Source organism: Eschrichtius robustus, chromosome 3 (genome assembly GCF_028021215.1).
Source record: "Eschrichtius robustus isolate mEscRob2 chromosome 3, mEscRob2.pri, whole genome shotgun sequence".
NCBI classification, from domain to species: Eukaryota; Metazoa; Chordata; class Mammalia; order Artiodactyla; family Eschrichtiidae; genus Eschrichtius; species Eschrichtius robustus.
The window spans coordinates 125,168,646-125,189,440 of record NC_090826.1 but is presented as its reverse complement, the minus strand read 5'-3'; the positions used below and the strand labels follow the sequence as shown (position 1 = coordinate 125,189,440).

At 35.1% G+C, this 20,795-nt stretch overlaps 1 protein-coding gene across 2 annotated transcripts in view; it reads right to left on the bottom strand.

Moving 5' to 3' along the window:
* POU2F1 (POU class 2 homeobox 1) overlaps window positions 1-20,795 on the bottom strand; it is a 178,311-nt gene that overhangs the window by 23,647 nt on the left and 133,869 nt on the right. For both annotated transcript variants that reach the window (XM_068541191.1, XM_068541192.1), the window contains exons 7-13: window positions 19,924-20,050; window positions 18,720-18,814; window positions 13,185-13,358; window positions 8,674-8,815; window positions 6,650-6,795; window positions 5,197-5,376; window positions 3,639-3,744 (exon numbers count right to left, since the gene is read on the bottom strand). In XM_068541191.1, coding sequence (XP_068397292.1) covers window positions 3,639-3,744; window positions 5,197-5,376; window positions 6,650-6,795; window positions 8,674-8,815; window positions 13,185-13,358; window positions 18,720-18,814; window positions 19,924-20,050 — 970 coding nt within the window. The remainder of the gene's footprint in view (window positions 1-3,638; window positions 3,745-5,196; window positions 5,377-6,649; window positions 6,796-8,673; window positions 8,816-13,184; window positions 13,359-18,719; window positions 18,815-19,923; window positions 20,051-20,795) is intronic.

Genomic DNA, 20,795 nt, shown 5'->3' with positions numbered 1-20,795 from the left:
TGTAGTACATCCACATAATAGAGTAGTCTACAACAATGAAACAGAATAATTAAGATTTCTATGAACTAATGTGGAGTGATTGTCAGGATATTTTGTTAAGTGAAAAAACTGAAGTGCAGAAGATCACCTAAGTATGATACCTTTAAAGTAACAAACAAGGGTAAATTAAAAAAGAAAAAAATCTCTACTCAATAGTTCAAAAGAAACACTGGAAGGGCATAGATGGGAATGGGATGGAAAGGATACAGAGAATTATGATAGAAGGGAACGACATTTTTCTGAGGAGAACTTTTTGTATAGTCTTACCTTTTAAAACCACGTTAATATCTCATGTTCTTAAAAAAATCACAAGGATGGGAGGAAAAACACTAACATTGAATACAAACAAAACAAATAAACTGACCTGAATTTCAAATGAATAATGTTACTACACTGAAGAGGATATAAAAAGAACTAACCAAAATAACTTTTGAACACAGTATTTGGGCTTTACGCCTTTAGGCTTAAGATGAGAACTCTAAACTGAACTGAGTTAGTAGGTTTTTCTTTTCAGAGGCATGGGTTAGCAATTTTGAAACCACTTTCTTTTCACTATAGGATTGAGCAATTAAGTAGCTTGTTATTGTTGATAATGGGAGCCAAGTTACCCACTGTCACGAGAAGGGAGTTAAAATATGGAAAGAGGTTAGGATAGAAAAGAACGAACTATAGGATATTGGATTGGAATTGGAGATATCAGTATGAACTCATGGATTTTAAGGAGGCTGATTCTAGGCCAGAGGCAGAGAAACTTTAAGATGAAGCTGAACATCTTGTGTGCTAAAAAATAAGGAAGCACTCAAAGAATGCTAGGGACATGTCAAAAGGGCACAGGAGCCACCCTGAAGTAGTTCCCATTGGCTAAATCTGGGACAATCTGAATATTACAATAAAAAGTGATAGTAGGATTCTAACCTACTGAATACAGAGTGATTTCTGAGTCCATATTGATACAGATAGCCTGGATCTGTTATTATTCTGATTCTCATATAATTCCATCATTTCTTCCACATTTATTAGTTGGCTTTCAACTGTAAGGATGAACTTTTCCTTTTCCCCTATATTTCTTGTTTATTAAAAAATAGAGTAAAGTATTCAGGGGAAAAGGGCATATCTGTAACTTGCTCTTATAAGAGTTCAGAAAAAAATCACATACAGAAACACAAAGAGGAAAAGGAGAAAGCAAACATAGTAAGATTTTAATATTTGGAGAATGTGAGGAAGAGATTTAGGATTTCTCTGAACTATTCTTATAACTTTTCTGTGAGTCTGAAATTATGTTGAAATAAAAAATTTAAGAAAAAGCTGTATGTACGAAGGTGTTCATTATAGCATTATTTATAACAGTGAAAACTTCATTCATTTAATAATCACTGGGTATCTTACACTCTAGGTAGTGTGCTGGACACGAGGAATACAATAGCGAACAAGCAAGACCAGTTACGTGGCTTAGAGATTGAGAGGTTTCCTGGGATGTAATATTTGCAGGGCTCAAACTGGAAAAGTTGGTCACCCTCGGTTGAACTTAACCATGATGGTAGCATATGGAAATGGTTATGAAATTACAGTACAACCATTTGATACAAGGGTAAGAGTAGAAAAGTAAAAACTGTAACAACAGAGGAAGATATTTATTATTAGATGTTAAGCTAAAAAAAAAAAAGGATACACTATAAATACTATTAGAATTGTACATCTATATACATATAAAAACAGATATAAAGACAAAATAAAAATAGTACTCGTGGTGATTGTGTCTTTCCTATTTGAATTTCCTATGTTAAATATTTTAATGATTAAAGAAAAATTTCATTCCAAAAGTTACTAACATTTCAGAAAACTGTCATAATTAAATCTAAGTAAATGGGCCAAGTAATTGAGTTTAAGAAAATTTGATTAGTCAGTTAAGATCACCAAAAAATAAAAAAAATTTTAGCTCGTTTTGAGTATGTGTATCTTCTTAAAATTACCTTCTGCCTCAGATTTATGCCATTTTTTAAGAAATCTGCAAAGCTATTGTTCTTAATGCCTGAACCCTTAGGAATTTTTTTTTTTGGCAAAAGATGGGTATCTTTAAACCTAATGTAATATGACTTATAATTTGTTTAGAAGGTAAAGTACACAATTTACCAGCCAGTGGCAGTCAGGGTACACAGTAAGTTCCTCAAAGACAGGAATTTCATGTTCCTGGTGCCCAACACAGCGGCAACCAATCACCAACAGTTTGCTTTTTAAGCTGAGGTGCTGAATACTATACACTCTTGAACAGAGGTTTTTAACTTGCCTCTAAGGCATCCAGAAATGGCAAGGCTTGGTAAGGTGGGGACTGATGAGGTTTGTGATTTCTAAACCTCCTTGTAATCTTACTAAAAATTGTGGGTATGTCTACTTTGTGAGGGGAAAAGTTTATAGCTTTCACCAAAGTTTCAAAGAGGTCAAAGACCCAAAAGAGGTCAAAAGTACTGTTCTGAATAAACAAACAATATTATGAAATTTTCTAATAACTTAGAAATTTAATAACTATATAAAGCCATTTATTCAATTTTTACATCATGGTTAGGTCACTTAAAATATGAGTGAAAAAAACCAAATTCCCCAACTCTAGGTTAAATTTAAGCTTGATTATGAAAGATCACAAATCTATCCAATGATTTACTAGCATATATCAACCTGGTGAATAACTACAGAATGTCTTCTGCTTTATGTATCACTAGAAAACTTCTGATGACAACACTAATTTATTTTAGATGTATTTGGAAAATGTGTCACGTAAAGGGAAAACATTTATTTATTCATTTTATTGTGAATGTGCCAAGCACTGATATTTCAAAAGGAATATTCAGATCTTTTGAGAAGTACAAGGTCTATTGGAAAAGAGAGACGTATAAAATATAACTGTTTATAATAATAGGCAGGTGGAAATAAATAGTTTCCTGAAGAAACTAAAGAGTATATCCAAGAAGAATTGATATCTAAGCTGGAGTAGTTTCATCACTAACAGAAAGAAGTGGAGGCGGGGATGGACAGCATTTTACGCTATGGGCATGTTTACAAAGGTAGGAGGAATCTTCTTGTGTGTTGAGGATGGGATGGAGAAAAGACTATGAATTCATGATAAATTTGGACGTTTTCCTGAGTGCAAAAAGCTGCAGCTATTAAATGTTTTTAAGGAGAGGAGGAGTTAATTGAAAAAAAGTAACTCTGGGACTTCCCTAGTGGTCCAGTGGTTAAGACTCCATGCTTCTAGTGCAGGGGGTGTGAGTTCAGTCCCTGGATGGGGAACTAAAATCCTGCATGCCATGCAGTGCGGCCAAAAAAAAAAAAAAAAAAAAAACAAAACTCAGGAAGCAACGTAGAAGACGGACTAATGTGGGAAAGAAAAAAGATAAGAAAATCTTTATGTGAAAGTATTCTTTCTGGAAAAATGTATTATGCCTGATTTTTTTTTTAGAGTTCAGGTTTTCATATATAACTTTTTTTAAAAAGCAATACATATTTTTAGTTAAAACCTTAATTTACAATTTAATGGCAGATTCTCACAGAAACTTAGCATGGGCCTATCATTTGCCTAACAGCTGCACGGCCTGGCTGCTGCTTACCTGTAACAGAGAGATTAGTTACCGCAGCACTGGTTAAAGGAAGGACTGGATTGACTGTGAGGGTAGTTGCTGCGCTGCTTGTCACAAGGCTTGGCGTGGTTGCCACCTAGAGGTCAGAAGTGAAAATATGCAGAAGCATTTAAAAATCAAAATTTAAAAATTTAAGTCCATATTGTAGATTTATTTTTCCTATAAAATTTTTAAAATTCCAGATACAATAGAATAAAATAAAAGGGCCTAAAAGGAAGTGATTTTATTAATTACTCTTTGATCCTGGAATTGAGAAAACTGGCTTATGTTGAAAGGTTCCTTTTGAATAGATGGTTTTTCACTGATGTTACTAATGGCTTTGCCCAAGTTTTAAAAAGAAATTAATAAAAACAAATTTCCATATTTCAATAGTGTTGAGCAAGACAGAAATATTATACCAGTTATAAACTTAATCTAAACAAGAAAACTATTCAAGGGGATCATGGGATCTGGGGTTCTTGTATTGCTTCTATTTTCAACTATGTGGGGACAAGACTGTCTTGGTTTTGTTTTTAACGAAATGATATTAAGGAAAGAATGTAAAACAAATTTTTAAAAACTGACAGTTTCTTTTTGAAATAAGATAAATATTTCTACATTTTTGTAAGAAACACTGCCTTCCTTCTATCCTTCCCTCCTTCTAGAACAAATAAATCCAAAACACAAAATAGTCACCTACATAAAAGTGTACGTAATGACTATCTTTTTCATAACTACTATCTCATGAACTTTATGATTAAAGCCTCACCATTTAACAACCATAGCCTTCACTTAACAAACTAGTAAGTGCTATTAATGATGACCTTAGTTTGAAAAGCCTGCCGGTATAGAATAATATTCAAATAAATTAAAAATAAATTAACAAGAAAGTATCAGAAATGCAAACTCAACAATATTCCTATCTTTGGAATCCTGGTTGGAAATGTGGCATCACATTTACAGTTGTCCTAAAGATCAAGGGAGTCACATGACCACTATATGTCCCTTCAGTCTAGGAATACTATTCTAATGTTAACAGCAGAGGTTACTCAGTGAGGTTATAAATAAAAGGCCCAAATGTTTGTGAAAATCTGAGACAATTGTTTTAATACAAGTTCAGAGCTAAAGGTTATCTGGGAATTTACTGTCACTTAATCATGTATGTGTAAGTTTAGTAAATTGAGCTTTAGAACCCAACATGAATAAGTACAACTAAAGATGTTTTTAGATAACTGGAATTAGCCACAAATATACTCCCAGTTACAGAGTAACCTAATAAACTACATCAGAGAAGAGAATAATGGAACTGCAGAGAAATAGGAAAGGATTAAAACTGTTTGCTTTAAAAAAGAAAGATCAGTAAGTTCTTGGGTTAATAACAACAAGACATTTAATTACTTTTGTAACATTTAAAATATAAATTTATATATCTTTATTCAACATGAATATATACAATAAATTCCTATAATGAAATAAATTCATTTGATAGGGTATTTGTAAAATTGTAAAAATTAACCCTTGAGCACGCCTCCCTATTTTTCATCCTTACCAGTGAGGTCGGGCTGGGGAAAATTGCTTTGATAGGTGAGCTGCTGGTCCCACCACTGCTCGGTGGGTTGATTCTTTTTTCTTTCTGGCGGCGGTTACAAAACCAAACACGTATCACCTCCTTTTCCATATTAAGCTGATCAGCAATCATGGTGATCTCTTCCGAGGTAGGCTTTTGATTCTGAAGAGGAAAAAAAAAAAAAATCATCTTTTGGAAAAACTTTTTGAACTACTGACATAACCATGTCATTAAATGAATAAACAAACGGGGAGGAGGAACAATAAGAGAATGAAATTGGGATATACAAGGCCATATTATTCCACTTTTAACAAAGAACTTCTATAGACAGACATTCTAATGAACATGTATTTATTAAATGTAGTCATATTAACTTAGAATAAGTTATTCTTGAATATTTATATATTTTTTATTTTAAGGGCAATTAATCGTGAATGAAACCAATACCTTATTTATTAGTGGGAATTTAAGAACTTCCCCAGTGCTTCATGCATATAATCTCACTTGGACAATGTGAGGCAGGCCATAAGCCTGTGGGGCAGGAAAGGCAGTTATTTTACAGATAAAGGGACTTCAGCTTAGGAAACCACGTAACTTGACCAATCACACAGTTAATGAGTGTCAGAGCAGATAAAAACTCCTGTTTCAGTGCTCCTTCCATGGTGCTCAAGGCTTTTCTGAATTAGAGAAGTCAAAATTTTGTTGGAAGCTTTGATTGTGATATTATTCCCTGGTACCAGAAAAAAAAAAACAAACCAAAAAAGACATGCCAAATACCTGTTGAAATAACTTGAACTCTATAGCTCATCAAGGCCTTCAGTGTTCTGGTTCCAAACACTACAGTTTAGCCAAACCAAACTACTTGTGTTTCCCCTGATACATGTCATGGCTTTTCTCTCTGGATGCCTCTGCTTGAAGCGCTTTCCTCCCACCTCTCCCTACCTGTGGAATCCCTATGTATCCTACAGTAGCTGCTCCCTGCCTCTCTCACTTTGAGTGCTCACATGGAGCCTGGTCTCTCCTGAACCCTGAAGCACTCTGGTTTTGTTTCCTTATGTTCAGTAACTTACTTGGTCTCATTGTCTCCAATATGTTTATAAGCATCCATCAGGGCTGAAGCTTTTAAGTCCATATTTTATGGTCTATGGCAGCGGTCCCCAACCTTATGGCACCAGGGACCAGTTTCATGGAAGACAATCTCTCCACGGATGGGAGTGGAGGGGGTGGGTGTGTGTATGTGGATGGCTCAGGTGGTAATGCAAACTATGGGGAGCCGCAGGTGAAGCTTTGCTCACTCGCCCGCCACTCACCTCCTGCTGTGCGGCCCGGCTCCTAACAGGGAACCAGGGACCTCTGGGGACCCCTGGTCTACAGCACTTAACAATAGTATTATACAGACAACCCCATGTATATGAAAAGTAAAAACCTCACTAACCTCCAAGAAACTCTTCTCTAAGGCCACACGGATGTTGGTCTCTATGCTGGTGCGTTTCTTCCTCCTACGGTTCAAGCCCTCAATTCCCATCCCTGGAGAATTCAGGGCACTTGGGCTGGAGAGAGCCGAATCAGATGAGAGGTTCTCTGTAAGAAAGAAGAAAACACGTAAATCAAGTCAGCTGAGCATGATTCATGCACACGATACATGTATTAACAACAACAATAAAACTGACCAAAGTATTTTAGGCTAAAAGCAAGTATGAAAGGTTTTCATAACCTACATTAAAATACTGTTCACTACCATGGATCTTTCTGCCGTTCTTTTTTTTTTGTATTTTTTCTTTTAATTTTTATTTATTTATTTTTGGCTGTGTTGGGTCTTCGTTTCTGTGCGAGGGCTTTTCTCTAGTTGTGGCAAGCAGGGGCCACTCCTCATCGCGGTGCGCGGGCCTCTCACTATCGCGGCCTCTCTTGTTGCTGAGCACAGGCTCCAGACGCGCAGGCTCAGTAGCTGTGGCTCACGGGCCCAGTTGCTCCGCAGCATGTGGGATCTTCCCAGACCAGGGCTCGAACCTGTGTCCCCTGCATTGGCAGGCAGATTCTCAACCACCGCGCCACCAGGGAAGCCCCTTTCTGCTGTTCTTATTGGCATTCTTTGTCTCAGGATGGTTGACTATACTGTCATTGCTATTCTTTGATTTGTTTCTGAAAAAGCAGAAGTTTACTATTCCTATCCTTACTCTCAGCTCTACCTCTTCTGAGCTCTGCTCTTATGTTTTGGTTTTGTTTGCTTATTTATTTATTAGCTCTAGGGATAAAAGGAAGAAAGCTTTTTGGAAATTATCAAATGTTTAACATTTATCTTGCAAATGACCTCTCATTTTATTTCACTGGTATTCCTCCCCTTCCCCCCAAAGCAAACAAAAAATGAAACATTTCTAAACTATTTAAAGTTTAAACAAGGTTCTGTCATTTAACAGTTTAATGACCCTGAGCATGTCACAGACATCTCTGAGTTTCTTTCCACTCTCTATATAAAATGAGATGGAGGGGGCAGACCAGTGGTTCTCACCTGTGGAACTCAGAAAGATTCCAGATGCTGAGGCCATACCCAGAACTACGAAATCAGACTGTCCAAGATTGGGAGTTACAGGTTTGTCTTTTCCAAAGACCTGAATTTTGTTCACATCTACAATGAGAACCATAGCCTAGGGGATCTCTATGGTTTCTTACAGCTCTCATGGTCTATGATTCCGTGACTCCAAATTCAAAATTTCCAAAGGGAAACTTCAGCACAAAACACATAAGTTAAAACTAACAGCTCAATTTATGTATGAAATTGGTGGTCATTTTTAAAAAATTGAAGTATAGTTGATTTACAATATTGTGTTAGTTTCAGGTATACAGCAAAGTGATTCGGTTACATATATTTTTTCAGATTATGTTCCATTATAGGCTATTATAAGATACTGAATATAATTCCCTGTGCAATACAGCAGATCCTTGTTGCTTATCTATTTTATGTATAGTAGTAGTTTGCATTTATTAAACTCATACTCCTAATACGTCCCTCCCTCCCTCTCCCATTTTGGTAACCGTTAAGTTTGTTTTCTATGTCTGAGTCTGTTTCTAAATGAATATAGACTCATTTGTATTATCTGTTAGATTCCACATATAAGTGATATCATATAGTATTTGTCTTTGACTTATTCACTAAATTTAATATTCTCTAGGTCCCCTCTTCAACTTCCTTCAACTGTCTCTCACCCTGGGCTCAAATACAAGAAATATTCCAAAGCTAAAAATTATTGCTGATTATGTACCTTGTAATTACTAGCCTACTTAAATGAATTAGCTCTCTGATTTATGTAGTCATAATTTATATTGATCCTCCAAAGACTGTGAGCTTCAAGGTTCTGTAGTACCAATGATGTAGTAAGAAATATAAACCCCAATTAACACAACAATCCCTTCTATACAGTTTCAATGAACAATGAGCAAATGTTTTATACATTCACCCACCTGCATCATTTAGCCACTTCTCCAAAAGTGGCTTTAACTTGCACATGTTCTTAAAGCTGAGGTTCAAGGCTTCAAAACGAGAGATGGTAGTTTGGCTGAAGTCATTTCCATACAGTTTACCCATAGCGAGCCCAACATCGCCCTGCAGAATAATACAGAACGGGAGAGGGGAGGGAAAGAGAGAGAGGAAAGATTCATCTAATGTTATGGTCTTCACTCGAGGGTGCTGCTCCAATAACTGTTCTAGACAAAGAAGCAGCAATCATTCCATTTACTGGGTCCTACAAAAACATCCATTCCTAAGCTGAGCACAGTAGTCCAGTGAGGGCTCTGTTAGGTCCTGACTGTGACAACATTCAAAACTGTTCCATAGTCTCTCCATCTTGAATCTCTTCTTGCTACCTATGTAATAATTGAGAGATCAAGTGTTTCTACTAACTCTCAAAAGGTGGTGCTGATATTCTACCAAGTCCCTTAATTGATGCAACCAAAGTGATCTAAGTAATCTTTAAAAATCAGTTAACCTGTTATCACCTACCGGGTTAATAGATGTAACTGTCTGGATAACCTTAGGTATTTCTGAACTAACCAAACTTCCCATACATCACTTTAAAATTTAGAAATAATGCTCATTCTTTTATTTTTTTCCGGTAAAGTATTTCTGGAAGCAGTGAAAAAAATCTCCTTTCCACCCTTAGTTTGGATTTCAAAGTTTGTTACAAAAACCTGGTATTCTAAAAAGACTACTTTTGCAACCATTATAGAGATAGAAATTCACAGTAGAGAGGTTTGACCCATTTAGTCAAACCTTTATGGGCACTGGAAACTTGGTAACCTTACAGCAATAGAACAATGATCCCCTGAATATATTACAAAAAATATCTTTCTCTATAAGCCTATAACCTTTGAAATGTATAGAGTGCTTTTCCTCCAGCTGAATCTCTCTTGTTAAAGCTGAAAAAGGCATATCTGAATAGTTATTGTATATATAGATAATAGAAGCTCATGGGGTGGAAATAATTCACGCTCTCATTTCAGTTAGTTCAGTGACAGGGCAGAAAAGCAACGTTTCTGGTCCAAAATACTACATAGCTAATTCCACTAGAGACAGCCAACTCCCAACTATCCTGACAAAACTCATTTTGAATTAGGATTATTCCAGTCCTTTGATTTCTCTCCCCTACAATCCATATTTTGGATAGTACATTGTTTATTAGCACCTGCGTTAGGGGTTAGTCAGGGAAAAGAAAACATTTCTTTTTAAACTCCAATTTCTTACTGGTGAGCAACTTCTGATAAAAAGTTTAACAGAGGAGAAATGTTAGAACTATAAGATAAAATGAGACATTGAGAATACCTGAACTCCAACTGATCTATAATTCTAATCTTTCCCATAGGATAGATGGGAATTTAAATAACCACCAGCCACATGTGGTTATTTAAATTTAAATTAATTCAAAATCAGATAAATTAAAAATTTAGCTCCTTAGCACTACTAGCCACCTTTCAAGTACTCAACAGCCACATGTGGATAGTGGCTATTGTACTGGATGGCACAAACACAGAACATTTCCATCATCACAGGAAGTTTTATTGACAGTTCTAAATATACTATCTCACAGAAGTAGAGCAAAAGTAGACTGCTTATTGACTTCCTTCCAATTGTAGTAAAACCCAAAGAACCAGGACGGTGTGAGTAGAGCATAAGTGTTATCCATTATCTCTATATACAAATGTATCTATAAACATATTTATAGATTTTATCTATAGTGTTATCTCTATACATTTATTAAAGCTTACTTCATTTAGTCAACAAATATTCACTAGGTGCCTACTACATGTCAGGCATTAAATTATGCTTTGTGTGTCACATATATTCATGTCTTGGTCACTTTACTTGTTTAGATTATAGCTTCCTAGAAAACTAAGGCCAACTAAACCCTGTAACTCTTTGAATGTAAGACCTGCTGTAGAAGTCAGACGGTAATAAATGTTTTCTGACATTATAATTGCATAATTCACTAAAAATTTTTCACAAACTTCTGTAATACCTTTCTATGAAAAGTAACAATAATGACAATTTAAAAAAATGAAATACCTATTCAAAAATCACATCATAATAAGAAACAATGCCTTCCGTTGGTGGTTGGAAATAAAGCTATGCCATCAGCTAACTAAAACTATGGCAATAAATGACAAATCCACTTGACTGAGATTTATAATACAATTGTACTTCACATTTAAAGGATTTCATTGACTAAAAAGCAACAGGTACCTCAGTTAATATACTAATTTTCACTAATTTGATATAAGCTTGGTTTAGTGCTTTTGTAACTCACAACCATCTTAGGTTCTCCCCCTCACAAAAGTAAATGTTTGAAGCAGTTGACTCATACGTAATCTGAACTATATTATATCCCTAATCTGAACTATACTATATCTGAACTATATTACATATATATATTTTAAAAAGCAAAGGAAAAAAGGAACAAAGACTGGGATTAGGAAATAATGTATCACATATGATGGATGGTGTTAGACTATGGCATGCCTTCTAATTATGTAATGACATCTACAGTAATCCTTAATAACCAATTATAAAGTTAGAAAACAACTACTGTTTAAAACACCTAATAACATGTATATTTACTCAGAGAATAGGGATTTGTTTGTTTGTTTGTTTCAACTAATAACTGGAATGTCTAACTTACCCTCTGTGTGTGTGTGTAAATAAATTAGATACAAAGCAATGTTTAAAAAACTATAGTTGAGGTATCTGACTTAAAAACACAGGTTGATCTTCCCATTCTGCACCAGTAATTTTGTGCCTTAATCCACACAGTCAAGGTTTGTGAAATGTTGCCACTGCTAAAGTCAAAGTCATTTTGAAAAATAAGGAAGAGCTGTGCCAAATAATAGAATAAAACCATACAGCAGAACACCAGACCATAGGGAAGCTCTTTTATAGAAAAAGGAGAGAGAGAGAGAGAAAGAGCAACCACCCTGGCAGTATGTTGGGTCAAATGCCACAAAAAGGCAAACCACTATCTGGGTAAAACTTAAAGATTTTTAAAGGTCTTAACATCCCTGGCACATCACTCAGGCAACGATCTCCTAGGAAATGTAAGAGTATGCTGTGCTAATAGCCTAAGAGCTGAAGCATTGCTAAACATGCCAACCTTATACTTATTTAAGCTTATTAATTTACCCCTATCAATCTAGTTGTATCTTTTAGCTTTCTTTTTGAAAACAAGCCACATGGTTTAGATGTTTCAAAAGTACTAAAATCTTTCTGAATTGTAATTTGTTTCTTCACAACTGAGACTCCTCACAGACATAAGCGCATTTTCTCTAAAATTACATCTATTAAAAAAAAAATTTTATGTTCTCAATAAATAGTTTCTTTGAGCAAAAATAAATTACCAAAGAAATACAAGGAATAAAAGCCTGTTCTTAAAAACACAGGGATGTCATTTTGGAGGAGCCCAGTGACCGCACTAGGCTCACTAGTGAGGAGGCGGCGCACTACTGTACGTTCAACATAAAATAATTTGTATAGTATTTAAGTGGTGGCTTAAATTTCAAACAGTAATTATATTCTCTGGGAAAAAACCATCATGTTTCTCCTGATTCCATTAAAATGCCCAATCCAATCTATACTTTAGTAATTTTATTTCACCTAATGATCCTGTATCATTTTACATAAATGTCATTCAGTTTAATTCTTTTCCTGCTTTAAAAAGTATTACTTGTGACAGGTTAATTAAAGAGTGAGTCAGTAGGAGTGCTTGGGAAAAAACCCCATATACCCCAACACCTGTTTAAACCATTAAGCTTATTATACTGTAAAAGCCCTCTAGGTGACATTTTAAAAAATTAACTTGGAATTTTCATCTTCATCTCAGAGTGTGTGTGTGTGTGTGTGTGTGTGTGTGTGTGTGTGTGTGTGTGTGTGTGTGTGTGTGTGTGTGTGTGTGTGTGTGTGTGTGTGTGTGTGTGTGTGTGTGTGTGTGTGTGTGTGTGTGTGTGTCCACCACCCCTTTTTCTCTTCCAAAAAATGGTTTTAAAAAAGTCTTTCAAACATTTCCCCTTTCAGCTACTATAAAAGACCTTGTAATCTTTACTCCTCTCAATCTTACACATATGTAGCCCGAAGGTCTAGAACCAGATGTTTTTCAAATAACAAAGCCCTCAGTATAGTTATATCATCCTCCAACATAATCTTTTAAATTCTCACCATGTATTGGTATAATTCTAATTTCAGAGGCCTATGTTCTGAGAGAAATCTTAACGATTTTAACCTAACAGTAAATTATAAATTTATAAATGAATACATACGATGAAAGTCTAAACTTATAAATGCAGAAAATGGCTAACAAAAAGTTACAGTCTAAAACTGAAAAAGAAGGCTGAGAAATATATTGTTCCTTCGAAGTCTCTTTGGACATGGAAAGCAAGTATCTGGACCCAGCCAAGGAGGGAAACCTAAGTTAAAGGTGGGTTCATCTTACCTGAGTGAATCCAAGTTTGATTCGTCTTTGTTTGAAGGTCTTGGCAAATTGCTCAAGCTCCTCAAGGTCACTGGGCTCCTCCAAGCTGGGAGTATCAATTCGCTTTGGCGTTGACTGGCTCTGTGGAAGTGTCTGAATTGGGGTTGCTGCTATTGTGCGTGTTGGGGTGGCTGGCTGTTAGAGAAGGAACAAAAGAATAAGAACAAACATACACCACAATATTTAAGATTACATCTGGAATGGCTGCAAGTAAACAATTTAAGGAAACGGCTGTATTCAAGAATTACGAAGACCATGTGTCACTGTAGAAGGTACAACGTAATACCCAGTGAGAAACGCAGAGTGTGATGCTATATACACTATAATTACAGTTAAGGTTAAACATGTAAGTCTATGGAAAAGACTTGAATACACAAAACTGATTTCCATTGTCTTTGGGTTTTCAAATGGTTTGAATACATGCATCTCATGCCATTTAATAAATCAGTTTTTATTTTTAAGAATCTGTATCATAAACATGCCACTTAAACTATAAGTTTCAAAACAGCAGAGACCATACCTGTCTTATCACTATCATATCTCCAACTTGTAACACAATATTATAAAAAATATATAAGATTATTAAAACTATTTTAAGGGGGAAAAGTAAATCACCTACAGTTTAAATAACTTAATAGCTTCACTTCTGCCTACTTGTTCAAGTTTTCGTACATAGAGCTACATTTTTTACGCTGTTTTTAATTTGTTGCACTAAATTTAATCTGTAAATGTTTCTCACAAATTACAATTTTCAAATCTTTACTAACAAGGCATACATCCCACACATCAGAGTAATTTTTAAAATATGATTAATACATTGGAATGGACCATAGGGCATAAAATCGAAGAGTAAACTTTTTTTATTTAATTGAGGTATGACTGACATACAAAAAAGTTGTACACATATAATGTATACATCTTGATGAGTTTGAAGATAAGTAAACACCCATGAATATATACCATCACCATATACAATGCCCTAAATTTATCCATTACCCCTAGAAGTTTTCATCCTCCCTCAGATCTACATTCTTAACCTTAACTGTAATTATGGTAACATAATTTTATACTCTGCTTTTCTCACTTAACATTATGTTTTAATTTTTTTCCCTACGTTGTTTCAATCATCGTAATTATCATTTTCAAAGGCTGACTGAAAGGCAATATTATAATTTATTTAACAATTTCGTCATTGCTAGGCACTTTTTCATTTGTTTTCACTAACAGGTAACACCACAATGAAAAACTTTGTGCATACAGTTCTTTTTTCCACCTTTGTAATTAGTTCTTTGAGATAAATTCACAAAGGATTTTCTATAACTGGATAAAGAGTACACCATAGACAATTTCATGGCTTTTGGTACACATCATACATAATGTTGGTTCTCACTATACCATGTTCTCCACATGATTTGTACTAGCAGTTTTTAAAAATGTTTTGCTCACTCAGGGAGTAAATTGTACTTTGCTGTTAATCTTTAATTCATATTTCTCTTATTACTTAAAGCCAAATTTTCCCCACGTGTTAATTATTATCTGTATTTCGTTTCATGTGAATTGAACTTACATCCGTAACCCATGTGTATATTAATGATATCCTCATTCTCATCCTTATCCTTAAAGAGCTCAATCAAATGTTATAGATAAAGTCTTTGTCTGTTGTATTAATACAAGTAATTTTCCCAATCTGCTTTTTTCCTTTTATTTTTCAGTGTACATAAGTCTTAAATTATCATTTGGGTGAACTTTTGTTTTTTTCCTTTCTAATATCTTCTGTTGCTTCAAATCTGAGAAAGCTTTGACTTATTTCTAACTTGGATAAAATTCCTTTTAATATTCTGCTAGCTCCTTCTATGTCTTTTAAAATATTTAATTACTGAAACCCATCTAAAGTTTATTTGGGGACATGAGGGTATAATCTATTTTTTTTTAAAAAAAAGAAAATATTAAATCTCCTTATTACACAAACACAAGGCTACACTGTTTTACTCACAACCTCTGAGTAGAACCCACCCTTCTCAGTATTCACTACTGGGATGTGCTGCCCTGACTCTGCATCATAACTGCTCAGTTAACCCCTCCTGTGAACAGAAGCCCAGGTGACAGATTATAGGACAAGATTACAGATGAAGTCTATGGTTATGTGCTTTTTTCTTGTAATTTAAATGGGTCATATACCCCTAACTTTGACCTCATTAGTAATATGCTTTCTCCAACTGAACTAACTGGCCCTGAAAACTGCACAAGAGCAATTACACAGGCCTACACCTGGGGTAAGTTCCTCTCTATCATCCTGCTTCAATGAAGACAACAAAATTCATCTCTCTGGCCGTTGACACTGAGAAAATTTTTATATGACCATCTGGAGGAGCCCAAAACTGTACCAACCATATTAGAGTCCTAAGTGGTTGTAACTTCCCACTGAAACTGGTTGATAAGTAGAGGTGAGTCTCAACTATCAGATGGTTGCTTCATTTCTAGGCTTGAAGTAGCCCCGTTCTCAAATAATATAGCACTAAAAATAGCTTGGGTACCTTTTGGTGGGGTGGTTACACATAAGTTACCCCAACTCCAGAAACCTCAGGCTGGACTGGGCCAGATCTAGAAATAGTAGAGTAAAATTCAGTGAGCAGGAGTCAGGATGAAGCTACAACAGCCCTGCCACTGTTTACAAAGCTTGTAGGCCAGGAAGGAATTGCTGGTATAGGCTTTTTTCCAACCTCATTTTTATAATTCAGCTTATTCACAGTTAAGTGCACCATTTAAAAGTGTACAGTTTGATGTGTTTTGACAACTATATAGTCATATAACTGCTACCACAATTAAGATGCAGAATATTTCCATCACCCCCAAAAGTTTCCTTGTGTCCTTTGCTGTCAATCCCCACCCCCAGCCCCCATCCCCTGGCAACCACTGATACAATTTCTGTCCCTATAGTTTTGTCTACTGTAAAATGCCATATAAATTGAATCATAGAGTATACAGTCTTTTATGTTTGGCTTCTGTCACTTAGCATAATGCTTCTGAAATTCATACAAGACGTTGAATGTATCAGAAGTACATTTCTTTCTATGGCTGAGTAGCATTCCATCATATAGATATGCCCAAATTCATGTTATCTATTCACCAGCTGATGAATGTTTAGGCTGTTTCCACTTTGGGGTGATTACGAATAAAACTGCTATGAACAGTCAGTCATACATAGGTCTTTGTGTGGACAAATGCATTCATTTCTAAGAGTAGAACTGCTGAGTCATAAGGTACATGTATATTTAACTTTATAAGAAACTGTCAAGATGTTTTCCAAAGTCTCTGTACCAATTTGCAACCCCACAGGCAATATAAAAGAGCTGTAGTTGCTTTATATTCTCATCAACACTTGGTATTATTATAGTCTTTTTAATTTTGCCCATTCTAATGGGTGTGTAGTGATATTTCTTTTGCATTTTCCTGATGACTAATAATTTTGAGCATCTTTTCATATGCTTATTGGGTATTTACGTGCCTTCTTTGGTGAAGTATCTTCAAATATTTTGCATACACTCCCTTTTAAAAAAAACCATGTTGTCTTATTGAGTTGTATGAGTTCTTTATATATTCTGGATACAAGTCTTTTATTAGATACAAGTTTTAAGAATATTTTCTTCCAGTCTGTAGCTTTTTTTATTTTTTCAACAGAAGCTTTTAATTTTTATGAAATTAAATTTATCATTTGTTTTCTTTTACAGTTAGTGCTTTTTGTGTCTCACTTAAGAAATCACTATCTTACACAAGGATACAAAGATTTTCCCCTAAGTTTTCTTCTAGAAGTTTAGGTCTGCAACCCTTTTCAAATTAATCTTTGTGTATCATCGTGAAATAAAGAGTAAGGTTCATTTTTTTTTTTTTTTTTTGCCTATGGCTAGCAAATTGTTTCAGCACCTGAAACAAGACTTTCCTTTTCCCACTGAAATCCTTAGGCACCTTTGTGGGAAATCAGTTGGCTCTATATGTGTGAGTGTACTGGACTTCTGTTCCATTTCTATTCATATGCCATTACCACACAGTCTTTATTACTGTATTTTATAATAATTCTTGACAGCAACTTCCTTACTTTTCAAAATTGTTTGGCTATTCTATGTCCTCTATAAGCCTGTACAAATGTTGGAAACACCATGCAAATTTCTACAAAGAAAGCCTGTAGATATTAATTGGGACTGTGTTGAATTTATAGATCAGTTTGGAGAGAACTCACATTTTAACAACCAAAGTCTTCATGAACACATTATATCTCTCCATTTATTTAGGTCTTCTTCAATTTCACTCAGCAAGATTTTGTAGTTTTCAACATATAGGTTTTACAAATGTTCTGTTAAATTTATCCCTAATTACTGTAAATATTTTTCTTCTTAATTTCAATTTCCAAATGATTGTTGTTAGTATATAGATTTTTGTATATTGACTTTGTATCCTACATACTTGCTAAACTCAATTATTAATTCCAGCAACTTTTTTTGTAGATTCCTTGGATTTGGATTCCTTGGATTTGGATTTTCTACATAGACAATCATGTCATCTACCAATTAAGACACTTTACTTCTTCCTTTCTAGTCTATATGTCCTTTATTTATTTTTCTTGTCTTATTGCCTTGCTAGGCCCTTCAGTGCAATGCTGAATAAAAGTGGTAACAGTGGACATCCTTGCCTTGTTCCTGATCTTAGGGAGAAAGTATTCAGTCTTTATGATGGTTTTTCTGTAGATGCCTTTTAGCAGGTTGGGAAAGTTACCTCCTAATTCCTAGAAGAGTTTTTATCATAAACAGTTGTTGAATTTTGTCAAATCTAGTAATTTGTTAGTATTAACTGATAACTTCCACGATTATGGACAAAGAGAATCAGAGATGGAAGGGGAATTCAGGATCAGCTAGCTCAATCACCTAATTTACCTATGAGGAAACAGAGGTGCAGAGAGGTGAAATGACATGCTCAAAATCACAGCTAGGAAAGAAACAGAACTAGATCTAAAGTTTAAACCTCTAGATGCCTAGACCTGCCTAGACCCTCTAGGTGCCTTAAACTCTGGTAAAAATTAGCTAAAGCAACATCTGAAAGTTGAGATGGAATAAAACACAGAGATAAGAGCTTCTTTGCAGTTTCTGAGAAAGAGCAAAGGGCAATGATGGGTTTTAACTCAGGCTCTAGGTCTAGCTCAAGTGGTAATCTCTACTGCCAAATATCAGGGTGGGGAGGGTGGTCAAACAGCCAGAACTCATTACTCATTTGGTGCTAACACAGTTATTCTTTATGAAAATATAAGAAAATAGGGACTCCTTGAAGATTTTCAAAGACTACATCAATTTGGTAGCACTGCTTTATCAAGCTGATAAGCCTAGCTTTGAAACTTTGGTGAGTTTTTGAAAACTATTTGAAGTATTTTTATTAAGGGGTTGTGGTTTTAAGTTAAACAAATCCCCAAAGAGTCTCAAGACAACGCAACCCTCATGGAAGAAAACCGACCTGGGAGGTGAGGGTGATGCTTGGCTGCGACTGTAGGAGGTTGGCTTGGCTTTGCTGAGGTAGTTGCGTTAAAAGATTTTGCGCTTGCAGGAGACCTGTAAAACACAAACATGTTATGTCAAACATTAAAGATTACCTTGAACAAATGGCAAAAGGAAAAATGAGAAAGTGAAGTGAAAATTTCCAACTGATCGCCTGATAGTCTTACTGGTCTTAAAACTCTTAATGTCTTATTTGCCTAAAATTCAGTCTTGTTAAATACAATTTGGGCAAGAAGATATGGAACAAACTAAAACTGGTAGATGTCTTTAGCGTAACCTGAATAACCTCTCTGATTGGCCAATTCTTTATTTTACCAAGGAATGGATGAAAGTGAGGAAGTATTCTAAATGGAAGCAGCTTGAAACTCCAAAAAAAAAAAAAAAAGCTCAACTTCTTAACCCAGAAGCCATTAGAAACAGCTAGTATATGCTGGGACAGAGAACTATCTAGTTCATTAAAGGGGCAGGCTATCCTATCCATTAAAAGTGGCATAGGTTATTTATACAACAAAAGATTTTGGAATGAATGATCAAGAAGAAAAAAGGCTAAAAAACAGAAATAATGAGGAATCAATAGAGATGCACTAATGTTCCTTGAAGCCTTGATACTCTGATACTGTCTATACTGATTCCATTACAAACATGATTGAACTTTATACAGCAGTAACACAACAATATTCAGCACTAAAAGGCTTTGAAGATGTTTTTTATAATTCACAAAATTTGCACAATTTCTAACGTGACACTCTCGCCTTCTTAAACTTTAAAAGAAAACAAATGATTGTTAGAAGCGTATACTTACAATGCTCAGCCCATTCTTTGAACACATTCCCATGAAAAACTATCAAAACATAGAAGCAATTTATCCAATGTATGTTCAGCATGTTGAAGAATTTAATTTAGAATTTTGGCCAAACTCATGGTTCTCCTTACTGATTAAACAGATGAAAGGCAGTGAAGGATGACCTTCAATAATTAGGTATGCATGACAAAAAAAAATTTTTCTCAACATTAATACTGAGCTTAAAGTTAAATAAAATTTAATAAAAACACTGTTCTAATGGACAGCTTCTGGGCCAAAATGACAGTAGTCAGCACGTATGTCACCCAAGTGGACAGCCTTGGTGTACCGTACCACTAATAAGCTCTAAGGAGGCGCTCACCCTGCTGGCCCTGGGGCGTCTGTGAGATGATAAACTGCGCTGGTTGCAGGTTGGTGGTTGGATGTACCAACACAAACTGCTGCAGGTTGAGATTCTGCTGCTGAAGTTGTTGCAGTTGTTGCAGATCCTAAAAAATTAGGATTAAAACATGGATTGGAGACTCTGAAATAAAAGCTTGCTTAATCTTAAGGTTCCCAGATGATGAATTCTGCCATCCAAATAAAGATTAAGAGTCAATATTTGACATTCTTATAAACTCCCAACAAGGATGTGCTCTGGGTGCATTCACAAAGCATGTGAAGAAACCTGGAGCTGCTACAAGGACTTGTTATTTCTGTGGGCATATATTGTGTCGTGACTTATGCTATATCTAATTTTCAATAGTTATTTAAAATTCCCTCAGAACAAATGCTTATGGTTGTGTTTTTAACATGTAGAGACCAATATGGGTTTTTCTCTCAAGTGAGAAAAGAATATGTTGAGTTTTTAAGTGTTTGATTAGAGTTTTCTCTTGTTAAGCAAAAACTGAGAGTGCTACATCTGAACTTGCATCGATAAATTAAAAGATTTATAATGATTCATGAAATGTGGCACCAGCCTATCTAACTCAACTGAGAAATCAGTGTAAAAATTAAAAAAAAATAGCTATTCATATAAAAATCTGATCTACAACATATTAAACTTGCTTATATCGGCCTAGTATTTTATAATTTTCAACATGCTTTCATGTATATTACCCAATTAGAATAATGTCAACATAGAGTCTCACAGCTTAGGCACTAAAAACATTTATTTGGTGATGAAAAAAGTGGCCAAAATAAAAACATGATCTTGATAAAGACTGTATATAATAGTCATAAAGATTAGCCTGA